We start from the raw sequence: 16,614 nt of genomic DNA, 5'->3' as shown, positions 1-16,614 counted from the left end.
TTTTTTCTTTGTTTTTTATACTTATTTTGGCTTATCAGCGAATGCACCTGACCACAGGCTCTGTGGTTGTGAGATCGAACTGTGGTATAGTAATGCTGATGAGCCATAGATGTAGTAAAACATGTGTCCGTGAATAACTATTTTCTCCATAATAATTAAGTCAATTCACAACAACGAATCTATGCATAGATGTGTTTAAATTTTTATATATGTAGATATGTATATACATGTATTTATACACATCCTTAGAATGTGGAGCGACCAGACTGTAAGGAAGATAATTCTTGTCAAAAAAACAACTCTCAGGGGGAGTAACTCATACTAAATACATAAGAAAAAATAACAATAAAAAAATTCGATATAAGATTAAAATGGTAAAATAGCACATAATTTCAGCCAAGTTTTATAACGGTAACACACCCAACCACAGTTGCGGAATCAAACTTCAGTATGATTCACCACACTGATGAGCCTTTAGATATGGCGAAACACGTGTGTGTCGATAACTATTTTAATATATAAAATCACAAATACGTGTGGGTGGATAACTATTTTAATATATAAAATCACAAATATATAAAATCACAAATACGTGTGTGTCAATAACTATTTTAATATATAAAATCACAAATATAAATACTGTTATTATATTAGAACATATTGAGATAATAGAGAGCACAATATACTATACAGAGCAATACACAATGAAAATAAAAATTTAATAAATTACAATATTTATTAATCCATCAAATATTCAAACAAGTAAGTAAAATAAAAAATAATCTTTAAACCATGATATTTTTTTAAATATGCTCTTTTCATCAGAGGATAAAACTTATTAATAAAAATTGTATTACTTGTTAGCATAAATTTGAAAAAACGTGAAAAAAAATTGTGAAGTTAAAAACATCTTTAATAAAATTAAAGAGTTATAGTCACTCTCTACATAATCGATTTGTGGTCCAGATTTTCTGTTACGACATCGTTTTTTTCATTAAGCATTTATGGTTATCTTTCCTGTGCTTTTAATCTGTTAAAGTAGTTGACACCATCCTCTTGTGATGTAATCGTGAAAATTTAAAGAGATCAATAGTGTGCATTAACATTTAAAGAGATCAATAGTGTGCCATTAAAATTTAAAGAGATTAGTAGTGTGTCATTAAAATTTAAAGAGCTCAATAGTGTGTCATTAAAATTTAAAGAGATCAATAGTGTGCCATTAAAATTTAAAGAGATCAAGTGTGCTATTAAAATTTAAAGAGTTCAATAGTGTATCAAAATTTAAAGAGATCAATAGTGTGCCATTAAAATTTAAAGAGATCAATAGTGTGCTATTAAAATTTAAAGAGATCAATAGTGTGCCATTAAAATTTAAAGCGATCAATAGTGTGCTATTAAAATTTAAAGAGATCAATAGTGTGTCATTAAAATTTAAAGAGCTCAATAGTGTGCCACAAAAATTTTTAAAACTCAATAGTGTGCTGCGTAAATTTAAAGAGCTAAATATAAAAAGGTTGAGACTATATTGTTAAAAATCCAACAATTGCTAAATATGGAGACATGTAATAAGTAAAATAACTTTAAGCAAATCAAATTATTTTTAAAATAAGTAATGTCTGCAGTTTCACAGATTAGTAAATTTTATTTAGTAATATTTAAATTTTGTTTAGTAATATCTAAATTTTGTTTAGTAATATTTAAATTTTGTTTCGTAATATTTAAATTTTATTTAGTAATATTTAAATTTTGTTTATAGTAATATTTAAATTTTATTTACTTATATTTCAATTTTACTTAGTAATATTTAAATTGAATTTAGTAGTATTTAAATTTTATTTATTAATATTTGAATTTTATTTAGTAATATTTGAATTTTGTTTTGTAATATTAAAATTTTATTTAGTAATATATACATTTTGTTTAGTAATATTAAAACTTTATTTAGTAATATTTAAATTTTATTTAGTAATATTGAAATTTTATTAGTAATATTTAAATTTTATTTAATATTTGAATTTTATTTAGGTATATTTAAATTTTGTTTAGTTATATTTTAAACTTAATTTAGTAGTATTTAAATTTTATTTAGTAATATTTAAATTTAATTACACCAACCAACCTTGGCCTTCGGGACAAGATCAAAGTGTAGTATCTGTTCTTCAGATGCTGCACTTCTATTTCTTGTTCTCTTTCGGTGGAGGAGAAATCCTTCACGACTGAGACAATTTTTATTTTTGTACCTTTTCTCCACGTTAAAAAACGACCCTGGTGTCTAACTCCGTCCCGTGGGGAGGCATAGTAAATAGGTACACCAACCAAATGAAACTACACACATATATTCCCTTGTCTCTCCAAATCTGCAGACTCAATCATAAACCTTGCGCTCCAACAACCATAAAGATCTACTTATACATGTGATTTCAACCATAGGTCACCAACGATCTCAACAATTAAACGTTCGTTAACTCCACCAAGGACTAATTGACTAAAACGAATGCGCTCCAACAGTCATGCAGACTTGCACTCATCAACTTCAACTGTGCAGACTTCTTTTTACCTTATCAGATAAGTACATGATAAACCATTTTATCTACTTTCTTTTTAATGGGCAGCTTTAAATATTAAAGTGAAACTAGAGAATCATCTCTGTCTTTAATTTCCAAGAAAAGTACCAACATTCTACCACTCATCTCATGTCAACATTAATGTCCATTATTTGTTTCAGAAATGATGCAGGAATCCAAATTAACGTGTTACCAGCAACGCAGATTGCAGCAATCAGTGCAAAGTAAGTAATGTGAGGAATTACATGACTTGAAACACGTCACTTCATTGGTTGATTGGTTTAACACATTGTTTTTAATTACAGCCTTTCTCATTAGCTGATGTGTATTTTAACTTACGAGCATGGACATGTTTCAGTCAAATATTCCTCTGGCCTTCGTCAGGTGATTAACCACGATGGGATAGAAATGCTGAGTCTCTTAACTGTATCTTCAGTAATTACTGCCTTCCATAGTTGTTGTTGTGTCACCATAGGATTTCAAGAAGGACGGACTTGTGTTTATTTTCTTATTGATTTAAGGGCCTTTTAGCGCACCCAACATTGTATCGGTACCTTTGAAACAATTTAACCTACTAAGTTTTTGTAGACGTAATACCGTCTTTCTAATCAGCAAAGAATGTTGATTTCGGGTTTTATCACTTCATCGGAATTATCCACTTTTTTGAATTCGAACGGATGCACAAGCCATGGACTAATGATAATCTTCACAGATTTTTCCCTACCACTTCATTATGAAAGTCTTAACTACCAGGCTCAGCAGAAGCAGCAAAATTACACATAATTTTGCAATCGAGAAGATGAAACGACCTGTTATTAATCTATAGAACAAGAGACAACAAAATGGAGTTTCATTCTATATTCAAAAGCAACTTTATTTGCCATCTTCGCTAGTAGCGTGTACAAGAGAGAAACAGGTTAGTAGGAGAGTTCAGTGTTCCTGCGCGCTTATAATTATAGCAGTTGTGAAAAGAGTTCCCGATGTGGAGACGAAGATTAGGCTTTAGTCAGGTCTGTTGAAGGAGAAAGAGAAACGTGTTCAGTGTATATGTCATAGGAGCGTGCGTCCGATAGTAGAGACGGGGCAAAGGGTTAGTGTCTTGTGGTATGAAAGAGTATGTGTGTGAAGTGCATGTGGAAGCAAGTTTTGACGATGTTGGCTTGGGATACTCATGTTAGCCTGGAGCCAAAGCCCCAGGCGAATGTCTGCTACCAGCGAAAGCCAGGGAGAAAGAGAGTAAGAGGGAGAGCATTCTTGGTTTTACCTTTTATACACTCGATCACGTGATTGAGAGCTGCCTTGTGATTGAACAAGCCAGGGAGAAAATGGATTTGAAATCTTGAGCCATGAGAATTAACTCCTGCTACTGAGCTTGTTGCAAGTTCGTCTGCTACAAATCACCAGGTAAGTGCGTTTTTCGATGTTGTGTTTAATTTCCTACTCTGGCAGTTCTAAACTGTGTGATAATAAATTTCTCACAGTAAACATAATCAATTTCTGCTCAACAGATGGTTCATTTTATGCCAGCCGAAGTTCTCAAAACAAATCAAAGGCCCCCTATATGCGGCTAACTTGATTTCGAATATTCCATTAAAGTTCTCGATGTTTCAATGGAGTCTACATGATTTATTTTTAGGAACCACAAAGCCAAATTTGAACAATGGGAGGTGGGGGAGATTGAAATTTACGATATACAAAATGTAGATGTGAATTATTTTGTAATTCATAATTATTATTTAAAATTTAAACGCTAACTTTTATTATTAAGTTAAATAGTAGATTAATAAAACCTATGCATATATTTTTTAACTGTTTTTCTTACAATTTATGACTAAATATCATAAATTGTTGTTTCATCTAACCCAGCCAGCGGTTCTCAACCGGGGGCGAATCGCCCCCTAGTGGGCGAAAATCAAATTTTGGGGGGCGATTTTCAATCAATTTTATCTGTGAAAAATTTTTACATTTTTGCGAGTAAATTTTTTTAATTTTTTGAAATTATAAACGCGTAGCTAAACTATTAGTGTGAAACTTTGGTCACGTGACCTATGAATTGCTCTCTTATAAATGAATTGTCAGTTTTGAATATTCAATTTATTTCAGTAAATCCGATTCTCCAGTGACATTGTCTTACAATTGTTTACAATTTTCATTCGCTCTGTTATATTACAGATTCGTTCATATTTACATAAACAAAACACTAACTCAATATCCGGAACTAATGTCGGACGGCGACACACTGAGCGTGCACCGTTTCCAGAGAGCTCCGAAGGAAAACGAAGAAAAAAAGACTTGGCGCGAAATTCGAGTTCTCTCTCTACTGCACTTTCCAGCCGGCGACCAAAGGAGAAACACGCATTAAAACAACAAGCGACAAAACGAGCATCACGTTTATAAAACTCGCTCCGTCATTACTGCTAACATCAACAACAAGGCTATCACCGACGCCGCCGACGCTTCTCTGATATCACCGATAAAGTTTAATTATATAATATTTATTTGTTTATTAAAAGCTCAAAAAATTATATTGAGAAATAGAATATTATTTTATGACCAAAAATTATAAGGGGGCCCACCAAGAAAAAAAAGAAGGGAAAAGGGGTCCATGGGTCAAAAAAGGTTGAGAACCGAGAACCGCTGGGCGCTGATCTAATGCATCAACCAGCAAATTCTAGCTTTTGCTACAATTATAATTTGGTAATTTCTCACTGTCTTCTGATGAGAAGAATAGTAAAAGTGTGTGTAAAAACGAACCATCGGTTCTGTCTACTGCAAACCAGTCACCTCTCAAAACTTGTTTAGAACAACGAACCATCGGAAACTGTTCTGTCTACTGCAAACCAGTCACCTCTCAAGACTTGTTTAGAACAACGAACCATCTGAAACGTTTCTAAAACTAAACATGGCTCCCACTTCTAGAGGTTATGGGCCCAGCGTACATCTTTATTTCGATGGATCTGAATCAAAATTCGAATTGTGGCAAGTTAAATTTCTAGGATATCTACGAATCCAAAAGCTAAGTTTCAAAGATGGCGGCAGGTCTGTCAATTGAGGTATGGAAGCGCAAAATGGATACAATACTTCTGCTATTCTTCAAAACTGCTTATTTATATATTTGGGCAAAATATTAAGATTATTTTTATTAATATATATTTTTTTCTAACATATTTAGTTTTATTTTTTCAAATATAGTCGCATTTTCTTTTTTAAATGTAGTATATTTTAATATATTTTCTGCACAATCTATTACGATCGTCGCCGATTTAAAAAATATTATTTTTTTATAGCTAACTATAATTTAGGTTTATTTTTTCACTCCCTTTATATAGGTAAAATATACTTAATTATAAAAAATTATATTTTTTAATTCGACAACGATGTGCAATAGATTGCGCAGGTTTAAATAAAGTATATGTAAATAAAGTATATTTAAATAAAGTATATGTAAATAAAGTGTATTTAAATAAAGTGTATTTAAATAAAGTGTATTTAAATAAAGTGTATGTAAATAAAGTGTATTTAAATAAAGTATATGTAAATAAAGTGTATTTAAATGAAGTGTATTTAAATAAAGTATATGCAAATAAAGTGTATTTAAATAAAGTGTATTTAAATAAAGTGTATTTAAATAAAGTATATTTAAATAAAGTATATGTAAATAAAGTGTATTTAAATAAAGTGTATTTAAATAAAGTATATGTAAATAAAGTGTATTTAAATAAAGTATATGTAAATAAAGTGTATTTAAATAAAGTATATGTAAATAAAGTATATTTAAATAAAGTATATGTAAATAAAGTGTATTTAAATAAAGTATATTTAAATAAAGTATATGTAAATAAAGTGTATTTAAATAAAGTGTATTTAAATAAAGTATATGTAAATAAAGTATATTTAAATAAAGTATATGTAAATAAAGTGTATTTAAATAAAGTATATGTAAATAAAGTATATTTAAATAAAGTATATGTAAATAAAGTGTATTTAAATAAAGTATATTTAAATAAAGTATATGTAAATAAAGTGTATTTAAATAAAGTGTATTTAAATAAAGTATATGTAAATAAAGTATATTTAAATAAAGTATATTTAAATATAGTGTATTTAAATAAAGTATATGTAAATAAAGTATATGTAAATAAGGTGTATTTAAATAAAGTATATTTAAATAAAGTATATGTAAATAAATTTTATTTAAATAAAGTATATGTAAATAAAGTGTATTTAAATAAAGTATATGTAAATAAAGTATATTTAAATAAGGTGTATTTAAATAAAGTTTATTTAAATAAAGTATATGTAAATAAAGTATATATAAATAAAGTATATTTAAATAAATATATTTAAATATAGTACATTTTAAAAAGAAAACGTAAATATGTTAGCAAAAATATATTAACAAAAAAAATCTTAATATTTTCTCCAAATATATTAGTAAGCAGTTTTGAAGAATAGTGGAAGTATTGTATCAATTTTGTGCTTCCACTTAGGGTCTGGTTTTATGCACGATTACCAAAGTTTTCCATTTATTTTTCTAGGCATTCTATGAGATCAAATTTTATATTCATATTATGCACAGACAATATAAAAATTTAATTTATAATCTAAGATCAGAGTTTGAAGCTTAGTCGAGCACCTACCATGGTAATATTCTATACATATAACATTCTGACCGTTACTTCATGACTACTCTCCTTTCTCCCACACCATCCATTAAATAGGTAGTGATTCAAACATATCCCAGAATTCCATTGTTTAAAGCCCAGCCAAATTTGCCCTGAGGGAACTCTTTTACAGTTCCTGGCTATTTTTGTGTTGTGTTTTTGCATCAAAACTAACATTTTAAATTTTTATGTCATTTTAAATGTTATTTAAAATCTGGTTTGTTTCCTCCTTTATTTTATATTTTGTTATTAAACGTTTTTCTTAAAAGAGGCATCAGAAATACCATCTTTGTTAACTCTTATGAAGTTTCTACTATGAAAAGAAACATGTTTTGATATAATTTAGTTTTATGTATTCTATGAAATCAAATTTTATATCAATATTATGCATAGACAGTACAAGAATTTAATTTATAATCTTAGGTCAGATATTGAAGCTCAGTCGAGCACCTATTATGGTAGTTTTGCTTGAATAAAGGAAGGCCAGGAATGACTCTTATTGGCATATTTATGTTGTTAGAGAATATTATTTGTAAATGCTCTGCAGATACTAAAAGTGATAAAAATCCTCTTGAGGGTAAAGTCATTCTTGAAATAGGAAAATGTAGTTCAAAGCAAAACAACTGGTGCTATCAGATTAGGCTGTCTGAAGATATTGGCTTCCTGAGATGAAATGCACCTAACATTGATGCCTTTTTTGTTTTTCTTCTTCCTTTTGCAAAACTTAATTATGTTCTGCAAAACCAAAACCAAAAACAACAATCCACCTTTTCTTCCTTTTCCTTCTTTCCATTTTCTCTTTCTCTTTCTTTCTCCTCCACTTCCTGTCTGGTTTCCTAACTTAAAATGTACCAAACATTAATACTGTAAACCTTTTCCCTCTCCCATTGCAAAACTCATTCATGTTTTGCAGGGCGGGGAACAAAAACGATAATATCCACTATAAAACAACCAAACCAAACCAAACACTACAAACTAGTGATTGAAGATACAAAGAGCTTGAAGAATAAAAACCTTCTACAAAATAACATGAATACTGTTTCCAAAATAATTGGATTCGGCATGAAAATAACCCACAAAGGGTTGATATGCCGTAAAACAACCAAACCAAACCAAACCAAACCAAACTCTACAAATAAATATTTGAAGATATAAAGAACTTGAACCATAAAAACTGTTTCCAAAATAACTGGATTCGGCATCAAATAACCCGAAAAGGATTGATACATGCCATAAAGCAAAAACAACCAAACCAAGCAAAAAAAAAAAAATGGTAGCATAAATTCGGTTAGAGAAACTTTTACAGGTAAAGAATTAATCTAGTCATGATCAGCAGAAACATAGTTTTGAGGCGGAAATATATCATTGGAGAATTCAACAAGATTCAGTCATTTTATAAAGCTGTTCTGGCATCTGATTGGTTCATTCTTATCACACATAATCACACAAATAGAAGCAATCAAATTTATGGGGCCATAGCTTTTTAATATACCAAATCCAGATTAAAAGTATACAAAAGTAAAAACCATTGAGTTTCAACAATGTTGTTGATAGTGCACAATAAAAAAACAGAATATTATTATATTTAATTTAGATAAACAAAATTACCATAAGTCGCTACAATAAATCTACTTTTTCAGTCTAAAAAGACTTTGTCAGACGACAATAAAGTTCCAGTCTTACTTGAGGCCAGTTATTTAAAAGACTGGACTAGAATAAGACTGGAGGTTTACTGTTGCCTAACAAAGTCTTTTCAGACTGAAACAGTAGATACTGGCCTCAAATAAGATTGGCAGTGCTATGTTACTTAGTTAATCTGGACTGATAGAAATGTGTACTGGTGAGAGTCTTCAGAAGAAACCAAGCATGCAGCAGCCCGTGGAGACTCCCGTAAACTTTACCGGATGGTAAAAGTAAGAAAAATATGTCGGCAAGTTGAAATGCAAAATGTTAATTTCAACTTGCCGGCATATTTCTGTACGTGTTATTAATCCATCCAAACAAAGATTTTACTTGTTATAAATCATCCTTGGTGTATGATTACTATTTCTTGTTAAATTCAATGTAACCAGCAGTTTAAGAGTTTATCGGTTAAATATTTTCACACGGACACACGCACGCACACACACATACATACACATACACACGCATACATACATACACACACATACATACATACATACATACACATACATACACACGCATACATACATACACACACATACATACATACACACACACACACACTTACATACATGCATGCATACATGATGATGATGATTGCAACTTCTGTTGAGACGAGTGCCACTCCCTCAGACATTTAAAATTCATGAGCCCAAATGCCTGAGGGAGTATCTATACAAAGATGATGTTACAGAGTCTTAGCTTTGTACGACAGCTAAGTCTCTCTCTCGGTTCAAAATGTTGAGATCCAGCAACAAGCAAGAGCAAGATAGCCAGCAACAAATTAAATTAAGGTTTTTTAAATCAGAGATGTGCTTCTCCTAGAAAGGTTACCTTCACCACGGCTTACGGGAGCCCTCTCCACCCCAATACATATATACACAAACACAAATATACACGGTGCTAGTTGGCCGTTGACCCAGAAAAGAGTTCATTCGCCCTTTGGAAGGTCTTGTTTTTAATCCTTCAGGGAGACTAGCCGCCCTCCTCACCAAACAAGTCTGGTGGGGGAACCAGTTTAGTCGCTGGGGACCCGACCATGAGGCAGGTAGTACTGGGTTACATGGTACCAGTAGCATATGACATGACCTGACAGTAATAATACATGCATACATACATACATACATACATACATCTACTGTTTAATTCATATAAATTAGTATTATTATAATTATGATTAACTTATATGATTAGTCTTATATCATAATATCCAAAATGATCGTACCGTGATTATTGTTGCCATAATGCCATTTATTGCAGGTGGAGACGGTTTACCTTTGCGATGGGCACCAAACTCTTCAGAATTAAAGAAGCAAGATTTTCAGTTAAGCAACAAAAATAAATCAAGAAAAATCAGGTAAGCACTATCAGTTTTGGGAGAAGAAGATTAAGAAATAAATTTATAAAAATAAAAGCACTTATGCAGAACGTGATGGCAGCATGAGGGGAGATAACTCTGTTTTATTTATAGAAATGGTGAATGGAAACGAAATTAAACACAGGGTTCGATATGACTACCTGTGAAACGAATAGATGAACGAAGTAAGCAAATGGTTAGCCTTGCAATACACAACAATTCAAATTAGAATATGAATTGCCCACTGGATAATAGATCTATGATATGGCATAATCATCAGATCACCGAAGTTAAGCAACGTTGAGCCTGGTTAGTATCAGATGGGTGACCATTTGGGAATTCTAGGCGCTGTATTTGCTCTCCGTTTATCTCGGCATTTGTTTCCAGTCGTTCTGTGCTGCACTTGCCACTGGTATTTAACAATGTCGTCTCAGGAGAGGTGTGGTTGGAGATTGCGCACCTCCTACCACAAAAATTTCACGCGCAAGCAACCCTTCGTGGGTATCCTTAGTCTGTCCAAGACTGAAGGAGCCTGTTTTGCATATGAGCGCATGGGAAAATATCAGCAGCAGCAAAGGATGGCTGGCTTGTGAAGAGATTAGCATCAGCAGTAGCAGCAGCTGAAAAACGCACATATACAAATTAGGAAGTATGTGCAAGAAGAAAAAGGAAAAAAAAAGAAAAATGCACCATGTGGTCAAGAGAAAAAAAGTCAACGTCAAAGAAAATGGACGTGTAAAGTCGAGGATGTGAATGGACTGGCTGTGGCCAGCATGCAGTCGGAGGAAGAATTAAAGTATACACTGGGTAAGATGGTCAATGACAAGAGACTTTTAAGTAGTGTCACGACGAAAAAAAGATGTAATAAAAACTTTTGTTAAGAAAGAAAAAAATTGGATTTCCATTCATTTATTTCTGTAATGGGATCCCGCATACTTGTTTAAGATAACATCTGCATAGGCTTTGGCTTTAGAACCTAACTCCTCAACCCCCTAACCCTACAAACTCTATTCTCTAACACCAACATGAAAATGAATGAATTAATATACGGGTAAATAAGTAAATAAACAAATGGGAAAATAAATAAACTAACAAATCCACACCAATTCAATGCTGTTCTCCGCACTTCACCCCCATGACACGTTTACAAAAAAAAAAAAAAAGAAAAAAAAGCCTTCTTTTTGCTGAAAGTTGATTTTCGTTTTTCATTAAGAGTTCCGCTTTCGAAAATAAGCGTTGCATGCCTGAGGAGGTCTCTAGTTACTAAATACTAGAAGACCGAAACATGCTCATGACTGTGTAGCAACAAATTACTGCTTATGTAAAGCCAAATTGGAAATGTAACTTGCTCTACTTCTGTATTGAGCATTCTTGTATTAACTTCGTTATATTTCACTGGTTACCTTACCTTTGAAAAATAGCAATCTCAAATTATATATATATATATATATATATATATATATATATATACACTCCATTGGTATTCAACAATGTCAACTCAGGAGGTGTGGTTGAAAATTGCGCATCTCTTGCTGCAAAAATTTCACGCAGGAAGGAGACTTTACCTTAACTTTTTACTTTATAAAACTAGTATGGTAGGAAACACTCTTCACTGTTGGTAGGCACTAGAGGTGGGGCATCCAAATAGCAATTATTTTGCATGACCATGACCCTCGCCTTAAAATCAGGCAGCCCCAAGTCTGTTCCTACATGCAGCCACTGTTTCCTTGCAGCAGATGCATGCTAGTCGTGGACACTTATCCGTTGGTTTCTTCATATTGTCACAATATGTTCTCGGGCATTGCACTCTTGAACTTATAGTTTTTTGTAATTATTCAATGTCTCTCTTAAAAAATTGCTTCCTTTCTCGTTCAAAGGAGTCCTCTCTTGTCCTTATGTTTAAAAATGCTAGTGATCAGCCTAATTCGACTAAATATTATATATTCTCTTGTTATTAGCAAGCGTTTTGAAATGTTGATGCATAGCAAGCTTGTAATTTTTCTGGAAAGTTTGGGCCTCTTTAGTATTATTCAGTATGACTTCCGGCATTTTTATCCAATTTCAAAGCTTTTAACTTTTGTTGGTTCAGTGCTAATTTATATTTGATATTTCAAAGACATTCAACACACAATGACATTTTGATCTTCTCCACAAACTTGAGAATGATAGTATAAATGGTAAGATCCTTGACATTATTAATTCTTTCCAACCGAAGCCTGGCATGACTTTCATGAAAAACACTCGTCTAACTGCTACCACTATCAATAATATCCCCACTCTTCATATGTGCATAAACCTAAACATAGATTCCATGAACAAAGCTTCTTTCTTAGAACTGCACGCTTGTGGAACTCTGTTCTGTTTTCCTGCTTTCCAACTGACTACAATATGAACGTCTTCAAGTCCAATGTGAACAAGTTCTTGATGGGCCATTCCCTTTATGTAATCCAATTTACTAAATTTCCACTACTAACGATTACTACAATATTTTCCTATTGGCTACTGTATACTCATTAACCCTTATCCTTGAATGGCCTCTGGGCCTTGATAAGTGTTGATTCCTTTGTAAAAAAAAACAACAAAAAAAAAAACAAAGCAAATAACTCATCTTCTTTCCTCATCAATTCTAATTTTCTCCGGGGTTCTATTCTAAGTTTAATGCTGTTTCTTCTCTAATTCAATAATCTTTCAAAGAATATGATTCAGAAGATTGACATTTTTTTTAACGTAGGAGTCGCCATTTATTAAGGCCCGGAGGTCACTCGAGTATAAGAGTTAATGAGTGTACAGTGGCCATCCTTGAATGTACTTGACTCATACAGGTAGAGAATTGCATCAGCAGTGAGATACCTAGTGGAGCAGTAGAACATCTATGCTGATGATACCATTCTCTATTCTGGTGTTTTTTCCCACCCATATTCTTCAGATCAGTTGAAATATCGAGCTGATCTAGAAGAAGATAACCTGGATTTGGATTGGAGTACAAAATGGCTTGTTTCACTAAATCTTTTTATTAAGATTCAGCTTGTGTCTTTTACTCCTTTTCTTCTTGAACTTTTTCATGGACGGCTCTTGTCTTAGGGAGAAATCCACTCTAAAACTTCTTGGTCTTTCTTATCGAATCTTCTTTCTTTATATACATTGGATCCATTGCTCCTTCTGCTTCTCACAAAGTCGGTTCTCTTTATCGTTGTAAACACTTTCTCATACCTGAAGCTATTCTCTTTCTGTACAAATCTATCAAACCTTATACGAAGTATTGTTGTCATGTTTAGGTTAATTAATCTCTTTCCCATTTGAGGGTTCTTGATAAGGTTAAAAAATGTATCGCTAATTTGGTTGATCCCACTCTTCCTTCTCTGCATTCTCTCTCTCTCTCTCACACACACACACACACACACACACACATACATGTAATGTTGCTAGTCTTAGTCTTTTCTATAAATACTATTAGGACATGTGATCTCCAGAATTGTCTAATCTATTCTCTGCTTCCTTTGTTTCAGCTCGTTTGATTTGTTGGTCTAGTAGTCTTTATCGATTTGCTGTTTTTCTACTTCATTCTAATACATCTCCTTATTCTAGTAGCTTCTTTTGAAGAACTGCAGAATTGTGACATTCTCTTCTTGCTGACTGTTTTCCTCCTACCTATAACCTTGGTCTTTTCAAGGCTAAGGTCAATAGGCTACTTCTGTCTTTGCAGTAATCATCTTTTGTACTCTTTAGCTCCTTACATCAAGTGGCTTCATGTCTTGTCCGGGGGCAATTTCCATAAAAAAGGGGTACACTGATTCTAACGCTTCTCGAATATATGTGTAAAAATTTTATGCATATTTTTTGTATTATTTGGATTATTCAGACTATTGTTCTCATCTTAAGATTTATTTTAACAATGTTTCGGTTGGTATAACCTCCGACCTTCTTCAGGTGTATTTTGGCACACTCTGAAAGTTTTCTGTCAGACTCGGGGATCTGCACGGAATTTTAAACAGAACACTTTATTTAATTTCAGGAGGGTAGCTTTCATTATGTCGGGTATATGATCGGGCTTAAAAGATTCACACTTGTATTCTTATTTATCGCCAAAGTTACACCTGAAGAAGGTCAGCGGTTACACCGGTTGAAATGTTGTAAAAAATAGCACTCAAGATGTAAATAGTATAATCCAAAAAAAAAAATAAATAAATAAACCATCATCTTAAAAATTCATAAACATATAACCTTCTTTTGGAGTTTGCAAACAGCTAGTAGATGCTGAGGGGTCGTATTTCCAGAATAAGGTGGATAAAGAATAATTGAAAGAGTAATTTATGTAGTTTTGCAACTGTTGTAATAAATTTATGACAAGGTGCATTGTCTTGGTGAAAGAGCACTTTTTTTTCTTCATTTATGGCCGCATTTTGGCGATTTTTTTTCCTTTAAGTGCACCAATAATGTTATTTTTGTGGCAATGTAAGTTTTGAATCTCTTCTCACTGGTGGTGTTAATGGAAATCGCTCGAGACTAGGCATGAAGCCACTTGATATAAAGAGCTAATTAACAAGTACGAAAACTGATTATTGTAAAGACAGGAGATGCCTATTGACCTTAGTCTTGAAAAGACCGAAGCTGTAGGTTAAGACAAACAGTGTATTAGCAAAATGGTGAATTCACTGCCTTCTTTATAATTAACAACAATTGTATTAGGAAAAGTATGTTACAGAAGTGCACATCATGATTCAGGGGCCATAACTGTCACAAATATCTACTCAACACTTAGATGTAATTATTCCTGAAATGAGTAGATCCATCTAGCCCATAACAATAACATTCACTAGTGATGGTCCTTCTTTTCTGAAGATAATCAATGAACAAAATACTTTGCACATCATAAAATACAGAGGCCAAAACCTTGTCTGCTGATGTTTGCATCTTTGGTTGCTGTTTTCTACTATGCTGATTGTCGATTTGACACTGCAGTGATGTGGTGGATCAATATTGTACCTCATTATCACATACTGATGCAAAAACAGCTTTTGCTCCATTTAAACAGTTGCAAACAGTGATGTTGTTTTTGATTGGCTGCGAACAAGAAGCACTTGTCCAGTCAAACACTTGTCCACTGTCAAACATTTCACCCACTTTCTGTCTGTGTCTAAATCTAAATGCAAATTCTATGAACAAAGTTTCTTTCATAGGACTGCCTGCCAGTGGAACTCTGTTCTGCTAGCCTCCTTTCCAGCTGATTACAACATGGTCGTATTCAAGTCTAATGTAAACAAGTACTTGTCGAGCTGTCCTCTTAAATAATCAAATTCTACCCAATTTCCACCACTAACGATCATTATGCTGTTGTCTTAGTGACCAATGTACACTCATTAACCCTTATCCTCAAATGGCCTTCAGGCCTTGATAGGTGGTGACTCCATTATATTAAAAAAAAAATGTAGCACCCATTTCGAACCCAGCTTTCTCATGAAAAATGGTGAATACAATGCTTTCTTATATATTCATTCCTCTGCTTTCTTACGTGGCTACATTTTACAATCAATCAAAACAACTATTGAATTTCGCTGATTTGAGCATTAAGCATAATTTGTGCCTGCATGACTGTGTTTAACATCATCATACCAACTCGTTGTCGTTGTTTCTGACAAAACAGTCTATAATAACACTCATTAAGCCATTGCTTTGCTTCAACAGCATATTTCCCATCAGAAAGCAATACTTCATTAGTGCAGGAAATTCAGATATTTCGATTCAAAGTGTAGTATCTGTTCTTCAGATGCTACACTTCAATTTTTTTTTTGTTCTCTGTCAGTGAATGAGAAATCCTTCACGACTGAGACAAGTTTTATTTTTGTTCCTTTTCTCCACGTTAAAAATGGCCCTGGTGTCTAATTCTGTCCCATGGGGAGGCAAAGTAAATAGGAACTCTAATTTGTAAACTAATTGAATCCAAATTTTGTTATATAGCATTTGAAGGTTGGTACTTTATAAAAATCATAATGATGTTTTATTTGTAGCGCCATGTATATATCAATCTTGGGACTTGTTGAGTGACGTGTGATGTTGATAGGAATAATCTATGCTACTTAATATTTCCGGTTCTTGTGCAGAATCTCTTCTGTATTAAAAAACAAAAATATAGAAATATCTATATGATGTACATATTTGTGACAAAATGAAAATATTATATTCCGAAAGTCATGTAAATTGATCAAGTAGTTTTATTTTTAAATAAGAAAATCAAATTTTATAAGTATCCAAATAGTAGCCGTCTTCTCTGCGACTCTGAAAACAATCTAAAAGTAAACAAAAGGAGATAACTTTATAATTCAAATTTGCAAAATTTATAGTCATGGCT

At 32.5% G+C, this 16,614-nt stretch overlaps 1 protein-coding gene across 1 annotated transcript in view; it reads left to right on the top strand.

Moving 5' to 3' along the window:
- LOC145246646 (UPF0193 protein EVG1-like) overlaps window positions 1–16,614 on the top strand; it is a 38,318-nt gene that overhangs the window by 5,388 nt on the left and 16,316 nt on the right. The window contains exons 2-3 of the mRNA XM_080108349.1: window positions 2,726–2,788; window positions 10,172–10,268. Of these exons, the coding sequence (XP_079964475.1) occupies window positions 2,726–2,788; window positions 10,172–10,268 (160 nt within the window). The remainder of the gene's footprint in view (window positions 1–2,725; window positions 2,789–10,171; window positions 10,269–16,614) is intronic.

This window comes from Euprymna scolopes, chromosome 24 (assembly GCF_053919585.1).
Source record: "Euprymna scolopes isolate OS-2025 chromosome 24, ASM5391958v1, whole genome shotgun sequence".
NCBI lineage: Eukaryota > Metazoa > Mollusca > Cephalopoda > Sepiida > Sepiolidae > Euprymna > Euprymna scolopes.
The sequence above is the reverse complement of the archived record's forward strand: the minus strand, read 5'-3'. Positions and strand labels throughout refer to the sequence as shown.